A 26,269-nucleotide genomic window follows, 5' to 3' on the forward strand; every position below is an offset into this window, starting at 1 on the left:
AATGCTACCGAGTGGCACGGAAACCACAGCAGTGTATGAAACAGTCAGTGGATGAGCAAACACTGGCAAGAAACAAGGAGCCTCCACTAGATGACCAGGATCACTGCATGGAAAGGCAGATGCACCTCCCTGTGAACTGCAGCTCTGGCCACCAGCCCGAGCACTTCATTATGTTATAAATCACGAGTCAGTTGGGGCCTGATCTTGCTAACTCGCACTCATGCACGCTGTCCCGCTGACGTCAGCCAGGCTTCTCTTGTGGGTGAGTGAGGCTCCTCCAGCTGCACTGCCCTGCAGGGACAAACTGTCTTTCTCTCAAGGAGGGAGAAGGGTTCCTTGGGCAAGTGCCCACATGGACAAAGCCGAGGTGGGTGGGCCTGTCCCCCTCTGTTTGGTTTAGATAACAAGGCGCTTTCCTTACAGCATGGATGCCCTTTGCCTAGGAAGTCAGGGTTGCTGCTGAAGGAGGAGCCCTGCCTGCCAAGGACGGCATCCCCGCTGCTGGCCCGTTCCTGCAGCTGATACACTGCAGTGGAAATGTACAGTGCTTGTCATGGAGCCTGACCACACCAGGAGACTTTGCACTTACCGAGCTGGTGGCTATTGGGTTTGCTAGATCCTCGGGCACTGGAGGCTCATCTGGGCCCCACAGAGCTCTTTCAGGCCATGGATCGCATCATGTTCCAGACACATGTTCGAACAACCTCAGGCACAAGACTCCAAGGGCAGATTGTAAGATGTGCCCAAGGGTGGACAACTTCCAGCTGGGACTTGCTGAGCATGGCTTTTACTGGCCCAGCTGGAGCAGGAGCTCTCTCTTGACTCACCTGGCTAAGGGGCTGCCAACAGCGTCCAGGTTGAAGCCTCACTTGTGATGACCTGTGGGGAGCACACAGCCAGCTGCTCAGGGAGCTACAGTAGGTGCTTAAGTCAGCTGTAGTGACCAGCCAGCAACAAGAGGGAATCCTCCAGTGCAGACCAGGGGTCAGATCTGCAGCTGATGCAAATGCCAACACACTGCAGCTGAGGATCGGACATTCTGTCTCCATGCCTCCATCCTCAGTGAACCTGTCTCTCCTGCAGACCCATGGAAATGCCCCATCCATGCTCTGTAACATGCAGCCCTCTGAATACCCGTATGGCTCACCCAGATACATCTTGCCTTTCAGAGCCCAGGACAGCTGCTGATTAACAAGCACCTGGGGAAGAAAAGGGCAGCTCAGCTTTGACTTGGAGTTACACCAGTGCCTCCCCTTTGACTACACTGGGAAGGCAGTGGTGTAACTAGAGGATGTGGCCTCAGGTGTATGTCCACATCCAGCTGGCTGTGTGGGCGTGAGCCCATCCTGTGCTGCTGGGCTCTCCTTCCTGGCCACGGTGCCAGTCCAGCTGGTTCTGCAGCTGATATTCAGCCACACTCTGTCCTCCTCCTCCCCCGAGAAATCCACGGTAGTCCTTTGCCTCCTACCCAGCACAGGCAGGAGAATCCCTGCGTCCCATCCTCAAACTTTGATATCAGGGCCAGGTAACACCAGCCCTGGATCCACATGGCCAGGATCACTCCCTCTCTCTTGCTGCTGTTGATGGGGGACAACCTGCACCGGCTGGGATTAGCTGCGACCTAATCTCTGCTGAATGCACAGAGCAGCTTTCTATGGAGCAACTCCCAGTGTCTGCTAGACTGGAGCAAGGAGGTGATGCACCCATATCTGTGCTGCCCCTCTGGAGCAGCTGCTGGCTTGAAGGGGGGCGTAGTACAGCCAGCAGCCCACCTCAGACTGCAGCTTGGGCCAGAACGTCGGGGACACCCTGGCTGGTGGTGATTGACCATCACAGGCTGTATTTGGGAATTACAAAGCCAGGGAGGCTGACGGAGTCCCATCAGTGTCTAGCAGCTTCAGTAAACAAGCAGGTCTGCCTTCACTCCCATCGGCCTGTATCGTCTCTGCCATGAGAGATGGGGGGTGTGCACACAATGATCAGTCAGGGAGCCCCACCCTAGAGTCACTTTTCCCCCTGCTCTGGAGCTGTCCCATTCCCCCGTGCCCTCTTGAGGTCATGCCCCTAGTTCCTGAGGCAGGGCCAGGCCTGGCTGTGGTGGGGAGGGCAAGGTGCTCCCATCCTGCTGCGTGGGAGATCATAACCTGGCCCCTCCTGGCAGGGCAGCCGAGCATTCTGGAAACTATTAGAAAGGCAGCAGTGAGTCATGTGCAGCTGCAGTGCCTGGCAGGCTGAGCTGAGCCCTCTCCCTCCCTCAGATGGGGTCAGGGCCATTGTGCAGAGAGCAGGGCTGGCTCACTGCCACCAGGGCGAGGCACTTCCAGATATCCCGGAGCCTGGCAGCAGCTCAGGAGATGGTCTCCCGCTTCACTCTCCTGTAGTCACCGGCATCAATTCCTCTGCTCTTCTCTCCCCACAGCATCTCCAGCAAGGAGCTGTCAGAGCTCATCGAGCGGCTGCAGAAAAATGCCGACCAGGTGGAAAAGAACATTGTAGAAGCTGACTCCCGAATGCAGAATGTAAGAGCTGCCCCTGTGCTCAAACCCCACCACACTTAGCCACACCCCTTCCCATGCACACCCCACGCCTATTCTTCTGTAGGCTCCTGTTCCCAATACATCCTGCCCACGCTGCCCATTCTCCCTGGAGGATTGCCCCCCAACATCAACCAATCCCTAGACAGCCTCTCTTTATGTTACTCACCTTCCATAAACATGCCACACCACCCTGCAGGCATCCAACACCTATACAGCCATCCCATGCATGCACCTCCTCCACCCCCCCTTTCTCCCTGAATGCACATCTACCTACCCTCACCTGCATGGGCCCTCATCCTGACCTCGATTGCAATTACCTTAGTGAGGGAGCTTTCCTTTCATTGCATTTAGCCGTTAGCTTGCCGGTTCACACCAAGTCTGCAGCCCAGTCCTTCTCTTGGAGGATCCTCTTTGCATCCATCTTCCTTTCACGTGCACCTGCTGCCTTCCCCGCTCGTGTGATTGAGAACACCTTTGATCACTATAGCCAAAAGGGTTTGCAGAATTTTGTCGACTTCAGGCTGTTCTGTGCAGTGTGGTTGTCATTTGCATTTCACTCCCATGGGACAGTGAAATTAAGGTGGTCAGTTTCACTTTCTATTTACAGTCAGTTTCATTTCCCATTTCTTAACAACCATCACAGTGCTGAAGGGTGGGAGATTCCCCAGACTATGAAGAAGGTTTAACCCCCTTCATTCCCCTCCCCCCTGGAAAAACCCCAACCCTTGTCATTTAAACTAATGGCCCTAAATATATTTCTAGTCCTATCTTATTTTGTTTAAAAAAAAATAGATTACATATTATAACTGTGAGGACTATCCTATTGGATCATGTCCCCTATACACAGCAACAGCAGAGCCGCTTCTGTGATGGGATGCCTGGTGGCTTTGAAGATCTATCCTGGGGAACATGTTACAACACTGGCCCTATAACACCAGTGCAGAGTGGTTAGATGAAAGGGACATAAAGAGGAGGAAATGTAGTCTCATGAAGCTAGGAGGTTAAACCCTAAGACCTCAGTTACCTATGACTTGATAATGGGTCTCAGAAGAGGCTTGCTGTGGAGTGGAATAGATTACATGGCCTCCAGTTATTTCCGTATAAACTAGTGAAAGGATTCCTCAGAAGGAGGTCTAGTCACAAGTTGTGTGATCACGAGAAAACAACAGACATGAACATCAAGGGAGAAGGAAACAGACAACTCCAGCTTGGGGTTCAGCTCTCTCCAATGAGCCTAGCCGCAACATTCAGCCTGCCCAAAGGTATTCTATCCTTGGCCTCCCACGCAGGCAATCTATAGTCCTGCTCCTGAGCATCTGTGGCTGGGGAGGAGGCCAGTGTGTGGAGGTTAACATCCTGTTCACGGGTGCCCCCCCTCCTTACACACTGCGCCTCACAACACAGGCTGTATGACCAACCCTTATGTAATAACTCCATGCATTGGGCAGTTTTATGTTGTATTGTTTTCCACCATTCAGCTGCTGTCGATTTCAGCTCTTTCTGCCAATTCACCATCCTTTTCTCGTTGCATCCACAGGACTTACACAAGCTCAAGGCCGGCCAGCCTGCTCAATACAAGGACCACACAGCAAGTAAACTGTCCGAGTCGGATAAACTCCTCTACGTTCTGGATGGGGACGCAGCAATTGCCAGGCACATGAAACACCCACAGGGTGACATGATCACAGAAGAGTGAGTCCAGTGGGGACAAAATTTGTTCTGGACCCTAATTGCATGCATGTTGCTGCGCTAGCCAGACACCCCTCGTAGGCCAGTAGGCATTTCTGTAACTCCTTATGGGAGGGCACTGGATGGTATAGCTAGAGTTGGGCAACATTTATGGCTGTATGTTTTTTTGGTCAAAAAACGCACCTTCAGGTGGACGGAAACATTTCATGGATTTGGGTGGAATTCGCCTAATTGTTTCAGTAAAAAAAATTCTGAAAAGAATGGAAATGTTTGGGTTTGACATTTTAGAAATGAAACATTTTGATTTTTCAATTCTAAACGCCTTTTCATTTGGACTTTTACTGTCATTTTAAAAAAACCTGAAAAGAAAATGAAATGTTTCATTTAGGGTTGAACAAAATGGTTGGTTTGTTTGTTTGAAAAAATCCAGTTTGCTGGAAATTTTGGTTGGCTGAAAATGTTTGTTTCTAGTCAACCCAAAACGATTTTTTTTCCAGTTCAGGCCACCCAACTGAAAAATCAATTATTCACATAGCTCTGATTATACCACAGATACAGCATAGCCTAAAGAGGGCTTTTGTGTGTCTGTACTTACACCACCTTAGCCTGGGCTCTCACATTAAGCAAGGTCAGCCCTGGGCCGTACTCAGGTGGGAGACCCTCCCAGGTTAAAAAAGGGGTGCGAGTGCCACTCTTCCCTCGGGTCAGTTCGGTACCTTGTGGCCCAGCACTGTGCTGCAGTCGATGCTGACTTTTTGGTGAGATGCAAAATCACATTCCTGAGCGGTTATTAAAGATCACATGGCAGTGCAGTCCGACCATGCCCCCTTCTCCCAATGTGCCAGGGGACTTGGGGAGGGAGGATGACCCAGAGCTGATGGTACCAGCTCTGTGCCAGCCCAGAGATTGATCACACCAGCCCAACTACTACATCCTTGATGCCCCTGAGTAGCTTGTCTTCTCCCTTTCTTCAGCATCCGGCAGCTGAAGGAGCGTGTGGCAAACCTGCGTGCGAAACACGACCAGATCTACAACTTCACTCCGCAGGACGTGGAGCCGCAGGTCAACTGGTCCAAGGTGATCGATGAGAAACAGGTACAGTGACCCCAGCATCTGCCCCTGAAACACCTGTGCCTGCCTGCAGCGACCCTCAGGGCAGCTCTGGAGACAGGGGCTTGCACCAAAAGTTTGCCATGTGGGTGCCAGAATTTTTTTCCCATGGAAGAACACACCGAGGAGCTCTCACTCAAACCATCAAGGCAGCTTAACATGGCATGGAGCACACACAACAGCGGAATGTATTGAGTGGGGGCAGATGGGGAAGGCTGGGAATATTAGAGTGGAATCCAGGACTCCAAGGGTTTTGGAATGGGTTTAAAACGACCAGAGAATGGGTGGGCAGCTGTCCTTAACTGAGGCTTTAGCTACACTGGGGATCTGCTCTGAGGACAGCCATCCATGGCCAGCCACTGGGCGAAGCTGCACCAATGGATCTCCCTACGGTAGAGCACTATTTTACCAGTGTAGCTTGCACGTGCTTGAAATCTGGGTAAGCTGCCCCATTGCTGATCAAGGCTTATCGCAGTTTGCCCTGTCTGCTAAAGTTAACTGATGCTGGTGGCCATCCACTGATGCCTGAAATTAGACCAAATATGGCCAAAGCCTCCTTTGGAGACAGTACATCCGAGTGGATAAAGCACTTAACTGGGATTCAGGAGACCTGGGTGCCATACTCAGCTCTGTCACTGCCCTGCTGGTTGACCTCAGGAGAGGTACTTCCCCGCTCCATGCCTCAGTTTACCCATCTGTAAAGTGGGGATAATGACACAGACCTCCATTGTAAAGTGCTCTGAGGTCTACAGCCAAAAAGCACCATATAAAAGCTAGGTATTAGCTTTGGTCTTGGTCTTTCCCCCATCACCTTCTTTTATTCTCTTCTCATTTTCTTGAACCCATTTGTTTTTCATCCTAGACAGATAGAAAAAGTAAGGGCCAGGTCCTGAACTGGTGTAAATCAGCAGAGATCCAGAGAGTTGTGCCAGTTCGCAGCAGCTGAGGATCTGGCACAAATGGATGCTGCCTTGGTGTGTGGTAGCCACACCTTACGGGTTCTAATGCCCTCTGCTGCTGTTCGTGGCTGCTCAGTGACGGGGAACGGAATTGCACTTCATTCAGACAATCCCGGGGACTTTGGGTCAGTTCTTATGAGCGAAAGGACGATTTCACTCCTTTCAAGGGCTGGCCTACGATGCCCGCTGTATTCATTAGCCACATCCAGCACAATAACAGACACAACTGGTCGCTCCACACTGTTGATTTTGCTGCTATTCAAACTGCTGTGTCAGCTTCGCTATGCAAATCCCCAAATCCAGCCTGAGCTGCCGCTTGTTTAATTAGCACTTTGCTTTGGGAAGGCCATGCTGGCCTTGCAGTTCTGCCCATTGTGCAGGCTCTGCTGCTTCCAAAGGGGAACGGGCCCATTAGCATGGGAGAGGGGAGGCCCTTGCAATGACGGAGGTTTGTACAATGCTTGGGAAATGCCAAGCGGTGGTTATTAGAATTCACATCACAGGCAGGCGCTGCTTCCCATCTCGTCCCCTAGCACCTTGCAGTCTTGGGCTGCTCCTTCTCCCACTGACGCCGCTAGCCAAACTCCCAGCAGGCCCATCTTAGCCTCTGGAGAAGAGACACTTCACAGTGCAACCCAGGGCTGCCTCCTAGGAACATGGAGACTGCTATATTAGATCAGACCTTCATTGGGATGCCCACCATCTGGCAGCACCTGGCCCTCGACGCTCGAGGAGACAGCTCGTGCAATGCTGTAAAGGGGCGGGGGTAGGGGAAAGCCCAGGCCACCAGCTGACACCCTGTAGCCTAAGAACGGGTCATCCTTGCATAGCTGCAAGTGGGCCATGTTCACACCAGCTCTCAGGCTGCCTCTGTGCTATGAGAAGGTCGTCCTAGAGGTGTTGAGTGCCCCTTGCTCTGATGTGACGTGGGGGGATGAAAGAGGAGGTCTGGCTCAGAGATCCCTACGCCGTTCATGACGCTGAGTGCTTCAGCCAAGGCTCTTTCTAGGTCTTCAGGGAGCAGAGATTCCCATGAGACTTCCCAAACCTGCCCCATTCCCCACTGCAACGAAGCAGAAGAGGGCACCCCAGGCTGGGGGTCTCTCTGCCTTAGCTCGAGGCAGGTGGGCAGCAGAGCTGGAGGGTGGTTCCCGGTACGCCTGTTGCTAACTTTAGCCTCTCTGTGCGCCAGGAAACATTGAACAGCCAGGGCTTTGGGACCGACCTGCCGCTAGTCAACAGTCAAGTGGAAGAGCACAACATCTTCCACAATGAGGTGATGGCCATTGGGCCGCATATCAGCAAGGAACGGGACAAGGTAGGGCCCGTCTCTGCCTCATTCGCTGGTGTTCCCTGTGCCAGTCTTCGCTCTTTCTACCCTGCCTCTGCCCCCGCCCAACCCTTCCTACACGGGATTGCAGAGCACAGGCCAAGCTTTTAGACTAACACAGGAACTTCAGGCCAAGCTAGAGGAGATGCACCCGAGGGAAGGACAGGCTTCCAAGAACACGGGGAGAGCAGCACCCAAAGTTGCTTGCAGTGCCATGGGCCCAACCCAAGCCCTGTGTCCAAAGACCCCAAACTGCAGGGTGTCCTGAAGCTACACCTGTACCCAGAGCTGAGTTTCAGGGGCAGCCCCCCGACATGCCCCCTGCTAGATCCAGCCCCCTTTGCCCTCCAGCTGAGCTCTTCAGCCCTTCTCATGCCTGGCTTTTCTCTCCTTGTTTGCAGGAATATATGAGCAGCCTCCAGGTGAAATACCAGAAGCTGCTGGTAAGAACCTCCCTCAGCCCTGAGGGAGCCGGAGGTTGGTGGCTAAGCACCAGAGAGCTGGGGAAAGGGGGTGCGAGCACGGGAAGGACGTGTAAGAGGGAGACACATGGCCCAGAGATGCTCATTACTGGTGGGGAGGGGGGTGCAGAGTCCTCACAACTCCCCCTCCCCCCCTGCAGAGGAAAGTTCTGAGCAGGTGGCCTCCTTGGGCTGCTCCCCCAACTCCATGACTGGACGGTGAGCTCTGACCCTCTGCAATCCTCTCCTTTGACAGTCAGGGTCCCAGCAGCGGCAGCAGGATTTGAACTCCCTGCAGGATTACATGCAGCGCTGCACGAACAAGCTCTACTGGCTGGATCAGCAGGCCAAGGACAGAATGCATTACGACTGGAGTGACCGCAACCTGGACTACCCCAGCCGACGCCGCCAGTACGAGGTCTGTGTATACTCTCCCCGGCACACAAAACCTGCCTATCTCGCCAGCTATCTCCTGGCCAGGAGGATTACACCAAAAGGCGGAGGCAGTGTTGCCTAAGGGGGAGAACACTGCACTGGGACTCAGGAGACCTGTGGGTTCTAGTGCTAGCTTTATCACTGACCAGCTGGGTGACTTCACATCCCTGCTCTGTGCCTCAGTTTCCCCCCTTTGTAAAATGGGAACAACGCTACTGACCACTTTTGTAAAGTACTTTGCGATCTACTGCTGCAAAGGGCTGGGTAAGAGATAGGGCTTGATGTTATTACATGTACAAATAGATCAGGCCCTAAAACAAAAAAGAATGAAAATACCTGTCTTGACATAGGGCCTGATTCTCCTCTTGCTTACGCTGGATTTACCTTGGTGGGAGCAAGGAGAGAATCCAGCTCAGAGACTTTACAAGCAACTATAAGGAAAGGAGGAGGCCAAGATGCAGCAGGGCAGGGCTGGGGCTTCCTGGCCTTAAGGGATTCTCTGTTTTGAGTGCACCAAGGAGTCAGACCCCTTCATTTTAAGGTATGTAAAATCTGGAGTGTAAGCCAGGGTCCCTTCCCCCTGCTGTTGCTGGGTTCCTGTGTTCTGGTCTGTTAGTAAGGGGTCCCCTCCAAGCATTCCCTTCTGAGCCTGACACCTTCACTGCCTCTGTCTAGAACTTCATCAATTGCAATCTAGAAGAGAGAGAGGAGGCTGTCAACAAACTGCATGCGGAAGGAGACCAGCTACTAGCCCAAAACCACCCTGGGAAGAACCCCATTGAGGTGAGTGTCCCTGAGAATGCTAACAGGTATGTCTTTTCCCTGCATACCCTGGAGAGAACACCATCCCATCCAGGAAATGCCTACTTGACCCTGACCCAGCACCGTGAGATGACAGTCCATGGAGAAAACTCCCCTGCCCTTTGTCCTGTATTGGCACTCACCCTATAATGGCTCCTCAGCTTTGCATGGCTTCCTGAGCTGCCGAATGCCAACCAAAAGGCTCCCTTCTACTACAAGTGTATAAATTGGGTAAAACAGAGATCCCATTACCCCACCTCCGCCAGGCCTGTTATCTTGTTCCTCCCCTGACAAGCAGAGCTGGTTAAAAAAAAAAGAAAAAAAAACCATTTGTTTTTTTCACATTTGTCCCCCAAAATGTGTCCCATATTCTAGCCCGCTCTCCCGAGCAACTCTGCTCGGACATGTGGATTTCCGGCTCTGGTCTTAGGCTGCCCACGAGGATTCATTCAGTGGAAATGGAAGGTGGCACTTTCCCCTGGGTAGCAAGCATGTTTGGTTAGGTTCACTCCTGGAGTAACTCCATTGACTCCAGTGGCGTTACACCAAGAGAGAATTTAGCCCCATAGCAATCTGGCGAGTTGCTTCCAAGCCTTCAGTTCCCAGAGGAAAACTGGCTAATGTGCTGCTCCTGCTACCCATTGCTACTATTCTTGGTCTCAGACCCCATTTATGATTGTGTCACCAAGTAAATGCCTCCCTGGGATTCTTCTCCAGAGCTGGTATTCACCCATTGAGGCAGGCAACAAGCCTTTGTAACATGCCGGCTGCTCCCGTTATATCATAGGCTCACATGGAGGCTGTCCATGCTGACTGGAAGGAGTATCTCAACTTGCTGATCTGTGAGGAGAGCCATCTGAAATTCATGGAGGACTATCACCAGGTACCAGAGCCCGTAGGCCAGGAAGGCTCCTACTTCTCAGTGGTCCCTGGGAGAGCAGATGCTGTGTTCTGAGGGATCTGTGAATGTGGGGAACAAGCACCATGTGCTCTAGTGTCTATCTGCCAATGCTAAAAGCCAGGATACTAGACTCAAGAGTTTCATAGATTTCAAAGCCCAAAGGGAACACTGTGATCATGCATAGCACAGGCCAGAGTTACCCTGTAATGAGCCTAGTAAGCTGTGTTTGACTAAAGCACATCAGCCAGAGAGGCACCAGACTCACTCTGAAGCTATCAAGAGATGGAGAAACCACTCGCGAGGAGAAGGTTGGTTCTGTGGTTGGGCACAGGCAAGCTGGGTTTAATTCCTGCCTGCCACAGGCATCCTGTGTGACCTTGGGCAAGTCACTCAGGCCCAGATCCTCAAGGTATTTAGACTCCTGTCTCTGAAACCAACAGAGCCTTTGAGGCTCTGGGCCTGAGTCTCTGTGCCTCATCCCCCACCTGTGCCAGGGACAATACTTCCCAATGTCCAAAGGGCATTGTGAGGATAAATGCATTGGTGAACGTGAGGCTCAGACACTCTAGATAACCCTAGAATAAGACTCCCAGCGAGCAGAGCTTCTGCTGTGAAATCCTCAAGCATGAAAAAGGGGTTGAGGGGTTCATTTACTGCCTTCTGTTGTCCGAATTCCCTTTTCCACCCCAGGGAGCAGTTCAGTTCCCAGAGCCCTCAACACCTTTGTGCCCAGGAACTCTGGGCTTGACTGGGAACAGGGAAGAACACATTCCAGAGGGCCCTGAGAAGAGAAGCAGTTGAGGGAGGGAGGGACAGAGCAAGTGCAGATGGGAAATGAGGGGGTGGTATCCGTTCCTGAGGGTGTGTCTCAGACAGGCACGTCGCACCTCCCCCAGGGTGATCACTGCCATGCAGGTTCAGGGCTGGTCCCCGACACTGCATGGTGAGGGGAGCAAGTCCTAAGCTGTCCTGCCTCTCAACAATCAAGCCACTCCCCACATCCCTAAGGTGGGGCAGGGCAGTGCTGGAGGAATCCCAATGTGATATTTCCACATTGGCTGGAGGCAGGGGCTGAACCCGGCCCTCACTGCTTCCCTGCCGGAGAATGGCCTGATGGCATGGGGCGCTGCATGGGGCCATGCAGACACTCCGAGCATGGGGACAGGCAGAGCAAGAGCAGGGGCCTAGGTGTGCTAACACCCGGAGGAATGATCCATGGTGGGATGTTTAAACAGACAGGAGGGATGCTCATGTGTCTTCCCCTTGGGGGCGGGGGGATTACTGAGAAGAAGTGGCTCAGGGGCTGCAGGGCACTTGGGTCTCTTCCTGCAAGACTCCTCCAGCCTAGTACCAAAGGGCATCAGCCCAACACTGTGGAGACATGAAAAGACAGAGCCAAATTCTCAACCACCCCCAACGAGCATTGAGCAGAGCAGAGGAAGTGCTGGATGAGGCTGCAAAGGAACCACCCCACCCCCACGCGCCTTGCTACCCTGGGGCTCACTCGGCCCTGGTCCAGCCTCACAGGCCGGGCCCCCGGCAGGCTCAGAGAGGACACAGCACCCACCTGTCCTTAGCCCATGCAGGGGTCAGATCTCTCTGCCAGCTGGGGGTTCTCTTTTAAACAAGTCTTGCTTGGCCTTCCTGCAGTTCCAAAAGAATGCTACGGATGCCCAGGAGCTGTTGAAGAAGGTGGACACAGACCTGGACCAGAAATACAACCCTGATTTCAAGGACAGATACCAGCTAGAGTCGCTTCTCAGGGAGCTGGATGTGAGTAGCAGCACAATAACAGAAGAGCATGACACTGGCCTTGGTGATGGGAAGAACCTTTGTGGCATCAGAGCAGGTGCTGCCTAGAAGGGTGCAAGCGGGTGGGTGGGCTGCCCAGTCTCTGCCCATGGCAGGCACTAAGGCCTGGACACTTCTGTCCCTCTGCAGTCACCTGTTCATTGTTCTGTGCTGGCCACACCCCGTCTTCCCCTTTGGCATCCTACTACATCTTCCATGACGAGACGAGGGAGCATGGGGCTGAACTGTTGGGATTCTCCCATCACACTCCTACTTGCTCAGGTTGGGAGCCTCATTAGATCGTCATGGGACTTGGCAGAACCACCCGAGGGAAATGTTCGTCCACAGAGCCACCCACCCAGGGAAAAGACAGGCAGAGCAACTGGGCTGCTCCCAGGCCAGAGCGCTGCACAGCCAACACGCGCAGTAATAGACATGCCTCCACCCCAGTGCAGGCAGCCAGCCACCCTCCTTCTTCCCCATGCCCCCAAACCCCTCTCCAGCCTCTGGTTCAATGCTGGTCCCAAGTGTTGGGGGCTGGGGGTAAGCGTATGATCCCGGGTGGGGAAGGTGCTGGGCAGTGAGCAAACTTTCTTTCTGATCATTGGTCAAGGACATGTCCTTAGAGAAGTTTACTGGTTGTGGCCGCATTTGTACTGGTCCCACCCCACTGTCTCCCTAGGAGGCACTGGGCCCCTGGCTGTCACACCTCACTTATTACACAAACCCTCAATGTCTGTGTTACTAGTGAATGCCAAATAACAAAGACAAGTTCATATGTGTTCCTTCTCTCGTTCCCTCCCCCCGACAAGCTCCCCTCTCCTGCTGATATCACAAGCATTTCCTTTGCACATCTCCGCTGTGGCTGTGGCAATGGCCCACCGCAGTTAAGGAGAGGAAAGAGCAGACAAGCGCATTCTCCCCTTCAGGTTGCTCACACCCTCCACTCAGTGCCCATGGGCAACAGTAGCGCCGCTTGCCTGTGGAAATGGGAAATGCCAGCAGGAGACCGAGACTTGAACAGCACCTCAGCCTCTGCGAAGGGAAGGCATCACCGCTGAGGAGAACATTTTCCTATTTCTTCACATTTTGCAGTGTGAATATTCAACACCAAACATCTCTTTTAAAAGGGCCAGAGTAGATGAGATGATGTCCAGGCTTTACAAATCAGCTCCGCCAGCCAGGGCCCGAGGGAGCATTTCAGGCTGGCCCAGCAGCTGTCTCCATGGCCCATTCAGGCGGAAAAGGTCTCCCTTCCATGGCCAACATGCCACATGCACAGCCCTCTGGTGGTCCACGGGTGGCAGCGGCACATTTTAAGACCTCCCACCTCGTCATGGCTTTTCCTTTCCCCCTAGGACCAGGAGAAGGCCTTGGACAAGTATGAGGCAGTGGTGAAGTCCCTGCAGACGCACAGCCTGCAGGTGCTGCCTCTGAAGTACCGCCGGGAGAGCCCGCTCAAGCCCATCCCTGTGGAGGCACTCTGTGACTACGAAGGCGAGGAGGTAAACCTTTCTTCCGACAACCGGATCCTGGGGCTACGGGGCGGGGGCACTGCAGGGAAAATGGCTCACCCATTCCATGCCTCCCACTCAATGGGAACCTGGTTAAGAGAGAGAGTTTTCCTGGTGCTTAGGTATTAAAATATAACTTATTCTGGCCAAGGCCTTGGCCCTGCCCGGAAAAGAGAGGAGATGTGGCGGGGCACGACTGTGGCTTGTGACAGCAGCCAGACATAACTAGCCTTGAGGGTCATTTCTCCTACAGAGACTCTATGGGATTCAAGTAAGACGCTACATTGTATAAGGAGCCTCCTGAAGTTAGAGCCTCCTTGACCTGTAGCCTGTGGAGCACTCCCAGGTTGGCTGTTGTCACATTTAGAAGCTGTGCACCTTCCTGGTGGTTTCAGAGTAGCAGCCGTGTTAGTCTGTATTCGCAAAAAGAAAAGGAGGACTTGTGGCACCTTAGAGACTAACCAATTTATTAGAGCATAAGCTTTCGTGAGCTACAGCTCACTTCCTCAGATGCATATCGTGGAAACTGTTTCCACGATATGCATCTGAGGAAGTGAGCTGTAGCTCACGAAAGCTTATGCTCTAATAAATTGGTTAGTCTCTAAGGTGCCACAAGTCCTCCTTTTCTTCTTCCTGGTGGTTGTTGCCCAGTCCAGGATAATAACGGGGCGCAGGCACCTTGTGACTAATTAAACTCAACCCCCAAGCACTTCTCTGTCTCCCTTTGCTAATATAAATTCCACCATGATCCTTTGCACATGCTCCTGGCTGAGTGCCGTGTGACAGCAATGCTGGAGGAGCTAGTGCACAGGATGACAGAAGCAAAGCAATCTGGCTAAGTTAGAGCAGGGGAGAGAGATTACCCATGGCGGAGCCACAAGCCTGCACCTTAGGGAAGGCAAGGAACAGCACCGATACAAAAGGCAGGGCTGGAGCCTGCCAGCCCCAACTAGCCCCTTTAAAGGAGTTTATTTGCATTGTGCTGCCTCAACCCCATCCTCACAATGGAGTTTCCTTGGTGTAACCATCCCTTGTAAAGTGATGCAAGCAGGGGGCGGGAGCAGGACTGGGAGGATTAAGGGAGGTGGTATCCCAAAGAGGCTTATGTGGTCCACACACAGGGTGTGAAGATAAGCACTCTGTATCTAACCCATCCCACATCCAGATGAGATTAGCAGCTAGACCCAAAGGCCGTTTCTCCTGCTAGCAAGCAGAGGAGGGACCAGGGAAGGGTAGGGGCCTGAGGCTCGCTGTGGCCATTTAGAGTTTGTTGAAGGAACCTCAACACACCCCTGGCTGTACAGAGGTACTCTGAGGATTGCAGAGATGGTGGTGGTGTGGCTGCTCGTACTAGGGCCTGGACACTGGGATGGTGCTAGCAGCTCTGTATGTGCATTGATCTATAACCTGCCAGCAGGCAAGTGGGTCCCCCAAAGGGGAACACGCTGTATTTTCTGTAAGAACCTCTACTACCCACCTGATGGCGGGGGTGGGAACACATGCCTGCCTGGGAAAAGCTGTAGGGCTGTGTGTTAGCCAGGTTGGCCAGACAGGGCCCCACCCGGGCCTGTGTCCCAGGCATGCATGTACTAGACCAGAGTGGTGGTAGTTATTAACTGACTGGCAGCTGTGACTGATTTCTGCCCTAGGGCCAGGTTACCCGTGGAGCCCGATACACCCTGACTAAGAACGACGGTGACATCTGGGATGTAACAGACAACTCAGGAAACAAGATCCACATCCCAGGGGTCTGCTTCATGATTCCTCCCACAGACCCTGAAGCGCTAGCTCTCACTGACAAGTACGTGCAGTCAGGTCCCTTTTCAGTGTAGCCTGAGCTAGGGTGTGACTGGAGCTTCTCCTTCCTGCTGTGCCTAAGACACACGTGGGTAACACTTTGCTCTTTCGGAACCAAAGCAACACGGAATCATGGAAGTGAATCCACAGGGGTGGAAAGTGCTTCACTGGGCCACGCTCTAGGGTTAAGGCCTGACCAAGGCAGTTTGTCCTCCTAGCTTTTCTGAAACCTAAACCCTTCCTGTCCCGAGAGAGAAATGCAACAAGAAGCTATTAAATATACTTAGCTCCTCAGTGGTCAAGGCTGCTCTCTCTCAGTGGAAAATGGAGATAAGGTTGCTGACCCTCCTTGATAAAGCACTTTGTGAGCTGCAGAAGCTTCTTAGAGTATGCCCAGCATGCATCAGGTGGCACGTGACCAGAATTCAAATGTGCTGTGTGACCATTCACACTTAGTGCTACAAATACAGACACCAGCCAGGCAGATTCAGGGACTGTTTCGACACAGCAATGTTAGTGGGACTGTCCTATATTCCCCTCACAGCCCTCCAAGTCTCCACCTTATGGCAACCCTGCTATTGTCAGAGGAGGAGCAAATGGCTCTTTCCAGAACCCAGCAGCCCTGCTCTGCCCATCCACCAGCACCAGAGCCGGGTTGCCAGAAAGCAATTCAAGGCAGCCCCTTTCTCCACTTCCTCTGCAGGGGGACTGGAAAGGACACCAGCTTTGCCCACGCTTAGGGGCTCAGTGCAGCTGAACAACAGTGGTTGGGTCATGCTACCACCATCCAGGGCTTTGTCCAGAGAGGGAGATGCACCCTTGTGAGTAGGAGAAGTCCCTTGGTTATGGTGAAATGCTCTCTCATATGGCAGGGACAATAGGTTCGATGGCACATGGGTGACAGTCCTGATGTTACTGGCCAACTGGATGCATATGACACTGAAAGGGTGAAGGAACAGGCCCTAACCTCAATTCACACACTGTCTCATTGTATAGCATTGCCAGTCAGTATCAGAGTGTGAAGCAGAAAACAGCCAGCAGCAAGAATGCATTACAGCAACGCTATGAAAGGCTGAAGGCTGATGGCATTGGAGGTGAGTCTTCATACCTGGATCCTTTTGACAAAGCCTTTGCAGAGTCCTAGGGTCAGGAGCACCAAAGAATATTGGGAGTTCAGTTGGAACCGGTGGCAGTGGGCTCTGGCTTCCATTCTTGGGTCACCTGGTCCTCCATATGTTCTTGGCCAGGACCTGCAAGAGATTTCTCCTTCTCTTCATCCTGCCGGAAGATAGTTTGCTCTGTAGTCAGCTATATGGATGTCTGACAGCTCCCAGCACTTTTGTTCTCTTCAAAGGTAAAATGGGATAAAGTAGTTGCCACAGCCACCACAAGTGACCATCTTATTTTCTTCTCACGGAAATAATGGGATGGCATTGCTGGAACAGGGAGTCAGGCAGGTCACTCAGTCTCTGTGCCTCAGTTGTATCATGGACCCCAGCTGTGCATGGTGAAGCACCTCCTGCAATGGCTTTTTTCATGCTGGCCATGGAGCAACATCAAGAAACAGACTGGAGCCACCAAGCTAAGATGCAGATTTCTAATAGCCCAAAGGTCCAAGGGTTGGGGGCAGGATTGCGGTAGTAGGAGCTGCGGTTTTGGTTTTCACCCAGCTCCCTCTCTCTCTCTCTCTCTCTGTGTGTCTGGGTCTAACCCCAGCCCCTACTTCCCATGGCCTCTAACTCAACATCCTCTGGTTATCTAGACGCTGCATCCATACAGGTGCGCCAGCTGCTAGCGGGACTGGAGAAAGTGAACAGCGACCTAGACAAGCAGGAGAAGGCAATAACAGCAAACCTACGCCCCCCACTGGAGCACAGCCGGGCAGTGCAGGACAGTGCTGAGCGCTCAAAGGACCTTAAGGTAACGGACATGGAGAAGAAGATAGGGAAGGTCATTTGCCCACTTCATAGGCTAATTACTGTAGCAAGAGACATGAAAGCAACCTTGGCACAGGAAACACCACAGCAAAAAAGCCAGCTAGAGAATCACCCTATGACTATAAAAGGATCATTTGAATGTCTGTTTATTCAGCTACCAACCTCATGGCTGCCAATGCACAGCTGCAAGCCTAACTCCATAAAACCCCTCTCCCTGTATTAGGAAAGAAAAGGGAAGGTACCAAAATGTCACTATTCTTAGATGCAATTGTTCCTCATGCACCAACTCCCAAAAGCATCATTGCTTGCATGCAATTAGATGGCTTCTCCTTTTCCATTAACAGCCCTGGCAGATTCCTTGAACATACAAAGCAAGCCAACCTTCTTGCTCTGAGTGATGAGACCCCTGCCATTGTCTTGGCAGGAAATTCAGATCTCTCTTCCCACCATGATGCAGTCAGAAAGGAAACATCTAGTAAGATAAAATGGCCATAACATAGCTAGGGGCTATTCATTAAGGGCCTCAGTGTACAGAGAGAATACGAGTGGGATAGCGGTAGAGTGAACGGAGGGGACACAGTCTTGAACATTAAAATAGGGTGGATGAGGGAATATTGGCTGCTCGGGTCCAAAACCCTTAACACAGTTTGCAGTTTCATCCCTGCATCACAATGGCATGATCCTACAAAGAAATGCCATCCTGGAGCAACTATGCTGCTGTTTGATCCTCAGTGCCCTCAAGAAACATCACCTTGTCTCAACAGGCTGAGACCCACCTGGCACAAAATCCTCCCCACATATCTGGAACAGGGGGCCTGCCTCAGTGCAAACCTCCCTGCTGCTGCCTTGTTCGTCATCCAGTCGCTAGAGCCCTGTTCAGTGTCTGTAAGGACTTTCTTCTCATTGCAGAACATCTCCAATGAGGTCCGCTGCATCGAGCCTGAAAAAGCAAAGAAGATCCAGGAGTGTGAGGCTTTTATTGACACAGTGCCCAACACTGGCAATGCCACCTTGTTGAGGAACAAGGTAGAGGACACTAAGAAGAAGTACGACCAAGTGGTCCAACTGCTCGGTGCTGCCCAGGAAAAGTATGTTATAGCTCCCACTGGGCTTAATCCAGACTTTTCAGTGGTGGCAGGGGAATGCAGTAACATGCTTCTTGTATTTACAGAGTGGATGTGGCCAATCGCCTTGAGAAGAGCCTTCAGCAAGGCAGAGACCTGCTGTCTGCATATGAAAACAAACTGGTGACAGAGGATACTGTGCCAGAGGACTTGCGGGCCCTAGATCATAAGAAAGAGGAGCTCTTGGTAAGTGGTTTCTTCAACCAGTTCTCTAACCTATCAACATGCTCAATAAACAGACACACACTAGAAAACCTGGCCCAGGTGTCTGCTCAAGGGACCAACCAAAACACCAATGGGTTAGTGGAGATGATCTTCAACAAAGGTGGAGAAAAGACCTGGACTCGTTCCATTTTCATCAATGTGTCAGCAGTCCTGAGACAGGAGGTTGCTTGACAGTGGGTGGTCTCTGTACAGACTTCATTGGAGCACAAGGGATTCTCAGCACAAGGTGCTCATGCAGGGGGATGGTCCCTGCCTCATTGCCACCAATGTGCATCCCTTAAATGAGTGCCTCCTAACTCACCAAGCCAAAATTCTAATGCCTGGCAGGCACTACTGACTTGACTATAGGGCTACCACTGGAATTCGGATGATAGAATTGCTCAGGGACCACACAGCTGAGTAGCAACCTCTAGGTCCTAGTCAATGGGTATCCGTCAGAAAAGTCACCTATCCCAATCTGCATCCTTGTGGGTAAGCTCAATGGAAAGGCCAAGAACTCAATGGGCCGATGCCTGACAGCCTCTAGATGTGTCTCTCAGGAACAGGGTGCAGGTAAGCATGCAAAAGCTATTGCAGTGACAGGGACGAAGGACTTAAATCTTCAGCACTTTTCACAAACACTGTTACCTTAAAAATTAAGAAAAGGGGGAAGTCAGAATAAGAGAGAAGTGGTTTCCTCCCCAACAGATCTACTGGATGGCTCCTAGCCTTTGTCTAGAATCCCCAGGCCTGGGGCCTGAGTGTCACCCTTCCACAGCCAGGACACAGCACCATCTGTAGCATTAGCACAAGCCTGGCCATCCTCTAACCTCGCCCGCAATGCCGATGCTGGGTGCTGCTAGAACAGAAGGGCATTCTGATGCAGAGCACCACACCCATTTCACTGGAAGCAGGCTGAGCACTCTTCCTTCTTGCTTTGCATCCATGGTCTTTGCAGGGCTGGGCAGCAGTCAATCACTCAGATCAAAAGACGGATCCTGCATACCGACGAAATTTTGCACCGAGCCAAGCCTTTCCTAACTGGTTTAATCACATCAGCTGAAGTAATATTTGCCATGCCCCTCACCCTATGAGTCATGATGTGGGTGCAATTGGATGGGGTAGCAAAGAATTCAGGGGTGAAAGGGTTAGAGGAGTAGGAATGCAAGGAACACTCATGAATGATCAGCGAACTTCTTTCTTTAAAGCTAGAACCGCAGCTAAGCTATGTCGGAGAGATACTTGGTGAAAGCCTAGGATTTAACAACCCTATTGTTCTCCTACTCCCATTCCAGGCCATGGGCGTGGAGCTGCAGTCCAAGAAGTCTCTGCTTAATGAGGCAGAGCAGAATTTGCAAAAAACAAAGACGTGCTCCACCACCCTTGCCAGCCGCTTTCAGGAGCACTGCCCTGACCTCGAACGCCAGGAAGCTGAGCTCCACAAACTCAACCAGCGCTTCAACAACCTCAGCAAGCAAATTGACCACAGGTGAGACTCCAGGACAGGCTGTTGGCTGAGCACTGGAGATATAGGTTAGGAGAGGGAGTCCCTTGTCTCCTAGCACATGGATTTTTACAACAGAATACAACTGATAGGAATGGAATCAAGTCTGGAGGAATTGCAATATGGTCCCTAGGGATACAGGGATGGTTGATCAACATGGATGCATCTAGAGCTGATGGGAGTTTGACATTACAGGTCTAGGGAAGGAGGCATGGATGGTTCTTCAGCATGGGTAGGCTGAGCAGATCTGGATGGCCTTTGGCACTTAAGCGCTCTCTTAGTGGAGACTGGAGTTGTTATAAGACTGACCAGTTTCTCCACAAGGGCTGAAGGAAGGATGAATGAATTCCCCTCCAGCACAGCCTCTCCCTCCTGCCTCTGACTACGTGTCCTCCCTTCACTGGCCTTCATTTCCTTTCCACATCAAGATCAAGCCCCTTCAGAGCTTTGCATGTATTTGTCCTTATCCACCTTCTGCTTCCTTTACCTACACTCCACTCGCACTCCCTTCCTCTTTCACCCACTCTCCACTACCCAGCCGCCTTCACACTGTGCCAGACGCCTGACATAACCTCCAAGCACTTGCTGGCCGCATACTCCACCACCCAATGATTCCCTTAATACCCAACTAGGCAATGACACTGCCTATGCTGGCCCCACCCCACTGCTTGCTTTGACTTAGTCGGGTCTGTGCTCTATTGCATGCACATCTTTGGATTCTAAGATTCTCAGGACACAGACACTTTTTGGGCTGGCACACTGTACGCTGCCATGCCTATCAATAGTTATATTCCAGTGTCACCGTGGATTCCACCGCATCCTCCGAGCTAATCATAGTGTAGTTTGACGAACTGTTGGTGCTTGGGGTCCATAATAGACCGGGAGAGATGGGCCCTGTATGGAGTGCTTTGTTATATACAGCACAGCTGAATTTCACAACGCTCCACCCTGACCTAGACCTGCAAGCAGAGGAAGGAGTAGTATAAAACCACAGCATGTTTTAACATGACCTGAAGAAAAGACCTCCTAGGAAATACTACGTAGGATCCTGCAGAAGACGACTCCTCCTGGGGGAAACTCAGGCCCCAAGTTTGTGTCTGTGGGAGGGGTGGGGCCAGAGACATTTGCAGAAACTGTACTAGTTTGGGAAGTATTACATCTCATATCCCCCTTGCAGATCTCGGACCCTGCAGAAAGCAAAATCATCCTATTCCACCTATCGCTCCGGCTACAATGAAGTCAACCAGTTTCTTTGTAACATTCCGAATTATGAGCCGCAGGAGATGGACAACATCCAACAAGTGGAAACGAAGCTGAAGAACCAAATGGTAATTCCTTCTCCTCTGAGACACATACTGCAGGGAGCCTCAACATCTTCCCCACACTTCACATTCAGAGTCACCAACATTGATCAGGACTGCTGCGTGGGGAGATGCCAGCAGCGGCTACAACAGGGGTTAAGGATAGAGTGGGGGTAAATATGTCCTTGTTTGTTTGATGAAGAGTTCCTGCTTAGCTAATACAGAGGTAGGGCACTGGAAATCCACCTCAATCTGAAATCTAGTGCCGTCCTTAATACAGAATTATTCAGTGCTACTGCACTTTGCCCATGAGTACTACCCTGCAGGGGACATGTCCCACTGGGAGGAGAACCCTCCAATGAGCCAGAAAATAGGTGAGGGGCAGCTGCACCCATTCAAATCATGTTCAGAGAATTGAGGAAACAAAGAAAAGAATTCAGACCATCCCCTAGGTGTAGCTTTAACTGGAGCCCCCTAAAATGCCATACTGCTTGGTTCATGCTTTTCCTGTGCCGTTTGTCTGTTTATAGACGCTGCTGGGTGATATTGCACAAAAGGAGCAGGAGGTACAGAAAGTCTCCGCTGATGCCCAGCGGTACCAGCAGGCAGTGAAGGTAAGGAGTGTGATTCTGTCACCAGAGGCGTTTTCAATAGACTCAGACTTTAAAGTCAGAAGGGTCCATCATGATCATCTAGTCTGAACTCCTCCACATTGCAGGCTGCAGAACCTCCCCCACCCACTCATGAAATAGACCTCTAACCTCTGGCTGAGTTATTGAAGTCCTCAAATCATGGTTTGAAGACTTCAAAAGTTACTGAGAATCCACCATTTACACTGGTTTAAACCTGCAAGTGACCCATGCCCCAGGCAGCAGAGAAAGGTGAACTTCCACCGCCCCAGGGTGTCTGCCAGTCTGACCCGGGGGGAAATTCCTTCCCGAACCGAAATAGGGGATAGGATAGCAATGGCTGCCAAAAACAAACCACTGCGGCCCAGTGATGGAGCAAAAGGATGGGGGAGGTAAGGACAGCTTAGTTCCAATCCCTGCTCTCACAGCAACTCCCTCTGTGGCCTTTGTCCCGTCAGTTAACATCTGTCTCAGTTTCCCTGTATGTAAAGGGGTCAATTCTCCCTTCTTGAAGATAAGTGGCTTTAAAGCACTTCATATGGAAGTCGCAATACAACCACGAAGGTGCATTAGCAGGGTAGACACGACAGGCAATGCCTGAACTGGAATTCCCAATGAGATAGAAAGGTCTCACTGATGTTGTTGTAGACCCATCATTCTAAATTAGTTACTTAAAAGACGACCAAGGGTTGGGGTAAAGACAGGTGAAAGTTTGGGTCCATTCACAAGCAGTGAGGCGCATAGGTCAGGAGGACCTGCATCCTCACCTCTCTATCACCACCACTCTCCTGCAGGACTATGAACTGGAAGCAGAGAAGTTACGATCCATTCTCGACCTGGAAAATGGACGGAATGGCTACATGAACAAGAGACCCAGACTCCAGTCTCCAGCTGCCAAAGTGAAAGAAGAGGTAAAGCCGTGATGGGGTTGAGAGAGGCTAAGGCTGGGATATGACTTTGAGGAGCCATCAGTGATTGTAAGGACGATGATTTTCACTTCTGTGACCTCAGCCTCATTCAGGGTTGGGAATTCTTCAGCACCATTAATGGATCAATTATCTAGCATCCCAAAGATTTTTGGGAAGGGTGAGAAAAAAGTACCTGAGCCTGCACTTTGTTCCAGTGAAATCTCCCCCAACACGACTTTCAGCTGGAAGGACAGGTTTTAGGGGTTAAAATTCTTGGTGTAAGCTATAGATACTACGCAAAGACCATGCAAGTTTTCAAGCTACTTCATAGCTGTATAACCCACTGTTTGGCTATCTTAGCTCATCCTTCATCGTATATTGCACCATGTAGCTGAAGTTGCCCACATGAGTCCCCAGTTGTCCTACCTGTTACACACATTTGGTAGAGCAGGTTGCAGGAAGGGAAACTATTGTTCTTCTTTGAGCGATGGCCCCTCTTGGTACTCCACATGCAGAATACGCAATGGCTGTCCGCTGGCCCGCACGGGTGCTGTAGCTTTCATGCTCCCAACCAAGGATATAAAGGGTGGTGCAGGCTGACTATGCCCAGGTCCCAGGATTCAAAAACTGTTTCCTGCCCTCGTTCCTCTTCTGTGAATGACAAACATCAACGCTGCCTCTGCTGTCTGGCTGAGGCTCATATTTCTAACAAGTGCAGCATCTGCCTCTCTCTTCTCCCCAGAACTCATGAGGATCGGGAACAGACTCAGAAAACACCTCCTGGAGAAGGCAATGAAGCCCCAATAAGATGTGGATCAGAGACTCATCTCCCTCACTCCCCTCAGCAGGCAGTGCCTCCCTGAGCACAAGCTTGGGAACAGAGGCTAAGTCTGATAAGCCTAAAGAAAAGGCTTTACAGGAAAGTAAGGGACTTGTCCTTAATATGCCAGTCCCAAAAAGAAGGGATTCCCTCCCTGACCCCATCAGAGTCGAGAGAGCCAGTGTGCATGGGTACTAAGGTTTCAGTTCCAACTAAATCTTCTTGACAAGGAGGCGGCGGCATGCAAGGGTATGAATCCTATGGTTCCAGCACTTGCGCCGGTGGTGAAGATGAGGTATAGATAGCTCGTAGTGCTTCTATCCACTTCAGGAACTCAGATAGCAATGTGGCCCCAAAGGGTGACCAGAGAGGCTCCAGGAATGGACTCTCCTCATACTCCAGGATGGTTGGAGATGTCTTCCAGGGAGACGTACATCTTTGCTCTCCCCCATCCAAGTTCACTGTTCCTATTAGGTCCTATATTCCCGGACATTGTTCGCAGCCCTCAACATGAAAGATGCGTATTTTCATACGGATATCCAGCCAGCCCATAGGAGGTTCTTCAGGTTCCTCTTCAACCAAGACCATTACCAATCCAGAGTTCTCCCCTTCAGTCTGGCCACAACATCCAGCATGTTTACAAAGTTTTTTCCAGTTGTGGCTGCTTAGATGAGAAGAGAAGGATTTACAGTCTTCCCGTACCTTGATGACTGACTTCTCAGAGTCAACTCCGACAAGGAGGTCCACAGGGCAACCCGTGTTCTGCTCAGCCCCACAAGGAGCATAGACATCATAGGGGCAACACGTTACACTCGTACCGTAGTCGAGTCTATCTACCTCTCAAAACATTTGAGCACTTTCATAACCAGGTCACTCTCAGACCCAGGATGTCACTCAGAACTTGCCTTTCCCTCCTTTGCCACATGGCTTTCGTGCACACGTGATGCCGTTCAACAAGCTACATCTAGAATGCCTACAGGCCTTGCTTCTCTCAGTGTACCCCCCGGAGAATGGCATCATAAATGACAAGGTCACAATTCTGCCCAAGAATTGGGACTCTCTCGTCTGATGGACAAAACCAGAAAAGGTTCAGGTAGGTGCCCCTTTCCTCAGACCAACACCCGAGGCACCCACCATTGCCAATGTCCCCCTCTTGGGTTGGGGTGTGCACATGGACCTTCCCAAGGCACAGGGCATCTGGACACCTTGGGAGACCAGAATGTACATAATTTACAGTGGTTATCAGCAGCTTCATCGTACTTACCCAGGGTGCAAAATTCCCTAGTGGACTGTCTGAGAAGACACTTTCCTGAAAGCCACTAACGGGAGATTCACGATTTGGTTCTCAGTGACGTCTTCGCTCAATGGGGAATGCCAGCTTGGGACCTTTTGGAAGCTTCCTCAGTACTGCTCCAGAGCAGTCCTGGGCAAAGACTCATTGGGAGATGTCCTCCTGATGTCAAGGAAGGGTTGCCTAGGCTATGCTTTCCTTCCAATTCCTTTGTGGATAAAGTCCTGATTTGCTGCTTACATCACGATCACATCATGTGGAACAGCACATTGCATTTGATGTTGTGCATGCCGTCTGTCACGATTTTTCCCCCTCTGTAAGTTGAGGTGTACATTTGACAAAATGTCAGCTCCTAAGAAAGCAAAGTTAGATGTCCATTCATTTCACTTAACAGCAACATTTGGTGGCTAAGTTGTGGCAAGGTTTTGGTGCGCTTTATAAACTGTTTTGATGCAATCAAGGCCTTTTTGTCGGAAAAAGGACAAAACTACCCTGAACTGGATGATGAATAATGGCGGTGTAAGCTCATGTTTCTTACTGACATCACTGCTCACCTAAAAGAGCTCAACCTCCATCTCCAGGGTGCAGGGCAAACGGTTCTGGATCTTTATGAAACTTGGAAGGCATTTGTTGTAAAACTAGAAGTTTTTTTCCTCGGGATATTTGAACTTCGACTTTCTGCTACTTCCAACACATAAAAGAGCTAGCGACACGTTGCACTGTCAGTGTTGATGAGATTGGAATGTACATGCAAGAACTGGAATCAGAATTTTCTGACAGATTTCAAGATTTCCAGCAATTTGGCCCAACGTTTTCTTTTCTAATTAAACCTGAGAAGTTCAACAAAAGCGACTTGGATTTGTCTGTATTTCAGTGGATGGATGTTGAAGATTTCAAAATACAGCTCATTCAGTTAAAAAGCTCAGAATTGTGGGTATCAAAGTTTGGAGATCTGCGGAGTGCACTTAAAGCTACCGAGAGAGATCATGGGGCCTCTATTCTGACCTGCTGAATGTCCCTGCCAGTGAAATTTAACTGTGAAGAAAACTGCATTTGCAATGCTTTCAGCATTTGGATCCACATACCTGTGTGAACAGATATTTTCACACACGAAATCTGTCCTCTATCCCTCTCGGAGCTGGTTAACAACTGATCACTCAGAAGCCTGTGTGCAGCTTAAACTATCCAAATACATGCCAGACATTGGAAAACTCAGCAAGGAGAAG

The 26,269-nt window shown here is 51.1% G+C and overlaps 1 protein-coding gene across 1 annotated transcript in view; it reads left to right on the forward strand.

Annotated features, from left to right (window-relative positions):
- Nucleotides 1–26,269, forward strand: part of PPL (periplakin) — a 56,458-nt gene that overhangs the window by 24,011 nt on the left and 6,178 nt on the right. The window contains exons 2-20 of the mRNA XM_084642276.1: nucleotides 2,420–2,519; nucleotides 4,075–4,229; nucleotides 5,201–5,321; nucleotides 7,488–7,613; nucleotides 8,027–8,068; nucleotides 8,343–8,504; nucleotides 9,197–9,304; nucleotides 10,110–10,205; nucleotides 11,874–11,996; nucleotides 13,373–13,519; nucleotides 15,178–15,329; nucleotides 16,322–16,419; nucleotides 17,088–17,245; nucleotides 18,172–18,350; nucleotides 18,434–18,572; nucleotides 19,886–20,079; nucleotides 21,272–21,422; nucleotides 21,926–22,009; nucleotides 22,819–22,935. Coding sequence (XP_084498402.1) covers nucleotides 2,420–2,519; nucleotides 4,075–4,229; nucleotides 5,201–5,321; nucleotides 7,488–7,613; nucleotides 8,027–8,068; nucleotides 8,343–8,504; nucleotides 9,197–9,304; nucleotides 10,110–10,205; nucleotides 11,874–11,996; nucleotides 13,373–13,519; nucleotides 15,178–15,329; nucleotides 16,322–16,419; nucleotides 17,088–17,245; nucleotides 18,172–18,350; nucleotides 18,434–18,572; nucleotides 19,886–20,079; nucleotides 21,272–21,422; nucleotides 21,926–22,009; nucleotides 22,819–22,935 — 2,452 coding nt within the window. The remainder of the gene's footprint in view (nucleotides 1–2,419; nucleotides 2,520–4,074; nucleotides 4,230–5,200; nucleotides 5,322–7,487; nucleotides 7,614–8,026; nucleotides 8,069–8,342; nucleotides 8,505–9,196; nucleotides 9,305–10,109; nucleotides 10,206–11,873; nucleotides 11,997–13,372; nucleotides 13,520–15,177; nucleotides 15,330–16,321; nucleotides 16,420–17,087; nucleotides 17,246–18,171; nucleotides 18,351–18,433; nucleotides 18,573–19,885; nucleotides 20,080–21,271; nucleotides 21,423–21,925; nucleotides 22,010–22,818; nucleotides 22,936–26,269) is intronic.

This window comes from Lepidochelys olivacea (assembly GCF_965140295.1).
Source record: "Lepidochelys olivacea isolate rLepOli2 genome assembly, chromosome: 10".
In the NCBI taxonomy this organism is placed as follows: domain Eukaryota; kingdom Metazoa; phylum Chordata; order Testudines; family Cheloniidae; genus Lepidochelys; species Lepidochelys olivacea.